The sequence below is a fragment of the Limulus polyphemus genome, unplaced genomic scaffold, assembly GCF_000517525.1.
Source record: "Limulus polyphemus unplaced genomic scaffold, Limulus_polyphemus-2.1.2 Scaffold2218, whole genome shotgun sequence".
Taxonomy (NCBI): Eukaryota; Metazoa; Arthropoda; class Merostomata; order Xiphosura; family Limulidae; genus Limulus; species Limulus polyphemus.
The window spans coordinates 134,060-139,344 of record NW_013667828.1 but is presented as its reverse complement, the minus strand read 5'-3'; the positions used below and the strand labels follow the sequence as shown (position 1 = coordinate 139,344).

The 5,285-nt window shown below is 34.4% G+C and overlaps 2 protein-coding genes across 6 annotated transcripts in view; one reads left to right on the top strand and one right to left on the bottom strand.

Annotated features, from left to right (window-relative positions):
• The window catches only part of LOC106466310 (RUS1 family protein C16orf58-like), a 41,243-nt gene extending 40,218 nt beyond the window's left edge, over positions 1 to 1,025 (top strand). For all 5 annotated transcript variants that reach the window (XM_022394285.1, XM_013926581.2, XM_022394283.1 and 2 more), the window contains 2 exons: positions 391 to 442; positions 742 to 1,025. In XM_022394285.1, coding sequence (XP_022249993.1) covers positions 391 to 442; positions 742 to 896 — 207 coding nt within the window. In that variant the 3' untranslated portion in view covers positions 897 to 1,025. The remainder of the gene's footprint in view (positions 1 to 390; positions 443 to 741) is intronic.
• Positions 1,026 to 1,082: 57 nt separating this feature from the next.
• Positions 1,083 to 5,285, bottom strand: part of LOC106466312 (kinase suppressor of Ras 2-like) — a 53,128-nt gene continuing 48,925 nt past the window's right edge. Inside the window, exons 13-14 of the mRNA XM_022394280.1 lie at positions 3,232 to 3,361; positions 1,083 to 2,850 (exon numbers count right to left, since the gene is read on the bottom strand). Coding sequence (XP_022249988.1) covers positions 2,698 to 2,850; positions 3,232 to 3,361 — 283 coding nt within the window. The 3' untranslated portion in view covers positions 1,083 to 2,697. The remainder of the gene's footprint in view (positions 2,851 to 3,231; positions 3,362 to 5,285) is intronic.

The window sequence follows — 5,285 nt, the reverse complement described above, 5'->3', positions numbered from 1 at the left end:
AAAACTTAGCTTAATTGTATGAACGAAAAAAAGACCAGTGAGTTCATGACACAGTACAAAAAAATCTGAAGGCAACCATGTCCTGGCCAAATGAGTAAAAGAAACTTTCCTTGGACCATACATCTTCCTTCACAATGCTCTAAGTAGTTTATGGTTTTTTTGTTCTTTTGTATAAAAAGCTGCACTCTTACTAGAGACTACGTTAACTAGCAGGTTTCAAACACAACTTGGATTGTATGCCTAGTTGGAAGAAGGTGACGTTAATCAACAAGTAAAGAAACAAATGTTTTAGAAAGAGAGTATGACCAACTTTTTAAAACTATACTTTACTATGGTTGCACAAGAGTATTATGACATGTACAACCTGTTTTTTTTTGTTTTTTTTTACAGAATGTTGGTGGCATACACAATCTTGAATATCTTCAACATGGGTTGAAACAGGGTAAGTTATTTTCCATCCCTTCACACTGGTTAGAGATGTGAAAATCCTTGTTATGTCTAGCAGTTTTCCAAAATGCAACAGTTGAAAACTGATTACAGCATTTTGGGTAAAGTTAGAATTTCATATGTTTAAGTTACTATTTATAAAAACCTTCTCTACAGGTTTAGGGCCAGTGATGCAAAAATGTGAAAGTTGTATCTAGTCTTGTAGACTTTTTTACGGACAACAAATAATTAAAAGTTCTGCAAGTGTGTATCTAGAAGTCGGATATCTTCAACAATCATACATTATTTCCATAGGTTTAAAGAAGAATCTAGAGCAGACCTTGAAACTTTCCAGATATTTTACTCAGTCACATTTTGGAAAATTTATTTCTGGACTTGTGGACATTGGGTGGATTACCCAGAGAATTCAGCTAGGAACTGATGAGTGGAGATTTGTTTGGAGCAAGTAACAATAAGTGGAACTTCTACAGGCTTGATGCCCCCACATTCCTTTAGAAACACTTTTGTAAAATATGTGCTGTATCAGGCATGACATATCAGTAAGCACATTATAAATACTGCAGCATCTGATCTTATTTCATGTACTGTGTTGATTACTGTTGGTACTTTTATTTCAGAAAATTACAAAACAAACATAATATTGTAATTATTTATTTGTATTTACACTCTTAGGCTAAAGTTTGCACATAAATACAGGTGATGGATCACATACATATCATTTCTGTGAACCTTTATACACAGCAAGAGTCAAGTAGAAAGTGAGGTGGATGATACACTAACCTTTAAGTAGAACTAAGTGTTAGCTGAGTTTATTCAACTAACTAGTAAAAATGTGCATAAAATCTTTCTTTTCACTGACCACATCTTGACCTAGCTAGAGGAAGTTCAAATTGACCAGACATCATTCAATTCTCTTTTCTACCTACTGCTAAAAGATTGTCCTTTTAAAATGAAAGATTCATTAACTGCTGTATCCCCAGCTTAGACGTGACCCTTACCAAATCACAACTGATTCCACTCCCACAATTGCAGTGAAGCACCAGCTGGAGAATGTTTTGAGGCAGAAAAATGCTAGAGAAAACTGCCTCTCTGTATTTACAGTGATGTGTGACTGGCTTGAAAATAAACTGAATACTACAAGTCAACCATACCTAGGGCCTGTACAGTCTAAGCCTAACATTTCTTGTGGCCTATCGGACCTTATTTTACATAATATGTGACAGAAGACATTAAGTTGAAATTAATACAAAACATTAAGTCTAGTTTTTATACATGTATATACAATACACATATAATTTGTACACTTGATAACGAAGAATCTACCTTTTGTGTATGGCATAAATATCAGGAAGAGGCTAAAGTACACATGCACAGCAGGAAGTAGAGGTTATCTCTAATTTTCCAGCATGTTTCAAAAAACGTGTAACACCTAAATGTAAAAAAAGCATACATTGAAACAGACAACAAGCAAAGGTAGATGTGATGATTTCATCCGTAGCATCTTTGGGCCATAAAGCACTAGATGGCATGTGTTAAACTTGGTAACGAGAAAAGGGTCATACAACACCCCTCTGTCCTAGTCTACCTAAAGTGGGAAACTACTCCACCACACAGATGTATGAATAGTAATAAATTAATCTGTAATAACATAAAACAATCAACATAACAAAACTGGTACCTTTTTCAGTGGTAATAATACAGATACATTAAATTGGGTAAGCTTTAGCCTGATAGTTTGTTGTAATATATAACGCTTTCTTGTGTTAAGTAATTTTTGTTTTATAGCACCAGTAGGGTATTATATAACACTTTGAAAAAAAAAGTTCACTTTTGTTCTTTAAAACTAAAAGAAGTGGACACCTAGGGACACAAGCTTAGAGGAAATGCTGTGTCTTCTTAAAATCGACCTTACAAAAAAAAAATATCAAATAATTAAAGTGAAAAGTACCTCAAATTTGTAGGAGTGTGTTGTAGATAACTCCTACATACAACAAAATGTGAAAGTTTGTTTTCATAAATAAAGAGAATCAATTTGGTATTGTAGGTCTAATAAAAAAAACAGCTGCTAACTGTCCCAAGCCTAAGAAGCAAAAAGCATTTCCTCTTAAGCTTCATTAGAACTAAATGCCTGGAAATAGATTTTATACACCCCACTGTACCAGAAACGTAATTAATACAGCATTTAAAACTGATGAATGCATGGGAGATCCTGACGAACAATATTTACAGAACAGCTCTGAATCCTCTTCACTACAAGACTGATTCTGCTGAACGTGACAGGTGAATGGGATGGGAGGGGCTTCTTGCTAATCGTTTCTTTGGGAGCTTGAGGAGTGTTGACTGGATGTTTCCAAAGTGTGGTCGCTCTACCGGTTTGTACGCCCAACAGGCCATTAAAATATCCTAGAAGAAAAATTTGTTTTTTATTTTACTGTAACGAATTTTATCTTTGTTAACCATGCTATTAGAAGGCCAAGTATGTACACAGAGAACCCACAGTTTATCTTAAGTGATGTGAAGCTAGATACCATCAGCTTGGTAATGAAATAATACAGAATGTAAGTGTTTAAAACAAAAGGTAAAAATGTCAAGTCAGATCAATTCCATGATACATGTCCATATTACACATAATAAAATGGATGTTCTGTAATTCCTGAGAAGACAATTCAAATCTCCCTCAGCAGCAAAGCGAAGGTTTTGTTGCCATGTTTATTACAGCAGTAAAACAGTAAGCAAAGTTTAATGGTTATAAATAACACATTTGACTGTATACAATTTCCATACCTTAACATCTTGAGAGGCCTGAATGTTGGTAAGGGGCTGCTTCATTCCCTTTCCTACTTGCCAGATAATGCCCTCTGGTGGCTGTCCATGAAAAGGCCACTCTCCATAGAGAAGTTCATACCATACAGTGCTAGGGAAAAATAAGATCATTAACTACATGTATCTAAACTTGTAATCTATCTTGATCTTTGAAGGTTAATATTTTACATGACCAGAAACTATAACATCCTGATAAGTAAACAGTAACTTTCAAGATTTATGTTTCACCAATAGAAAAAGTCCAGTTACTTCTTGGAGTGACCACTTACAAGATTACAGCGGGGGAATATTCCCATCTGCTGAGAAAAATTCAAACTTCATGCCTTTGTGGGTTTTAGTATTTTATGTTGTTTATTTACTTTGGTGTAAGTAAGATAACAAAACAAGTACAGATTTACTCACCTAGACAGTTCTCTAAATGATTACTTGTTATCTCCTCATGTACAAAATGGAAAAACAAAAGTAATTATGGGAAGGAAAATTACAATCTTCTGGTGAAGATGAGTTTAAGCCTCTGATGAAAAAAAGATACAACATATCTTGTGCACAAAAACTCGTAATGAGCTCGTGCTGGACAAATCTCATGAGGACATGACTGCAAGACCACCTAAGGTTGGGAAGAATCCTACTGGGACACAACCAAGAAAGGCCTTGACTTTTCTGACCAGTATCCAACAAAATAAGAAAAAGTTTCTCAAAAATTAACAATAGCCAGAGCATCAATAGTGAAATGCAGGCTTTAGCCAAAGTTCTTATTTCTACCTGAAGATCATAGAAGTTCAGAGGAAGTTATACTTTTGTCAGTCTGGGACTCTTAACAAACACTTTCCATTCAAAATAAAAAACAGCAGCTCATTAACTGTGGATGACTGGTTCTGTCCTTGAAAAGAAATCTCCTATCACACAACTTCTAGATAACTTGATATTCATTGCAAGTGGAAGCCTGATGCATTACTTTCTGGTCATATTCAAATCTAGGACAAACTAAAACTTCAGAGTGCAAACTTTGGAGGCCTACAACAGTTAGGTGTTCTATCAAAATACATTCAGAAATGAAGGTGTAGGACTGAGGCAATTGGTAATACAAATGAAATACACTTGGGACTATAGATGGAGACTTTACCTTCAAGTAATTTCTCTATTCATAGCTTACAGAAACATTTTACACATCATAAGTGAAAAGTGAAGGAGACACTTTTATGGTGACTCAAATTTAGCTGATAAAACACAACACCATGGTCCTGCATGCTAAATGGTACTAGTTCCATGAAGACCTCAAAACAGAATTAAAAGGAAAGTTTATCTATATCATAAATGCCAGAGTATGTGACCCCAGACTTTAAAAGGTTGAAAAAGAAAAGTTACCAAGATAGTACTGGAGGAAAGAAATGGGAACTAATGGGACAAACTTCCAGCATTATAAGCATCCCAATGTTAAGTTTGACAACCCTTAAGACAGCCTGAATGTTCTTCATGAATGAAGGTTTGAATCATATTTCTTCAATCTTCTGGCAGTCACACAAATCTAGAATAGAAACTAGTAATACTCAAAGCTGTTGTTCTGCTGACTTGACAAAAATTTGAGTTATTTGGAAATACTGATCAGATGGGGAAAATTTTTAAATATTCAAGATAGAAAAAAATGGGTGGCTACAAGTAAAAAACCAGTTTCTTCACAAAGAGTTCAAGAGATAAAATTAAAGAAAAGCATAATAAATTTAAAAAAATTAAATTGACTGGTATGACAGGAGATTAAGAAAGTTGGTGAAACAGGAAATTAGGATATCAAAAAGGATGTATGAGAAAAGGTTGACTGAAAATGTACAAATTAACAGTAAGGATTTCTTTAAATACATTCAAGGTGAACATAATGTTAGAACCCTTGAAGGATGATAAAGGAAGGCTAGTATCTGATGATTATGAGATGGCTGGGTTATTAAATTTGGCTTTTTTTTTCTGGTTTTACTAATGAAGATTTAAGCAGTATTCCATATCTTGAATAGTTGATAAACAGA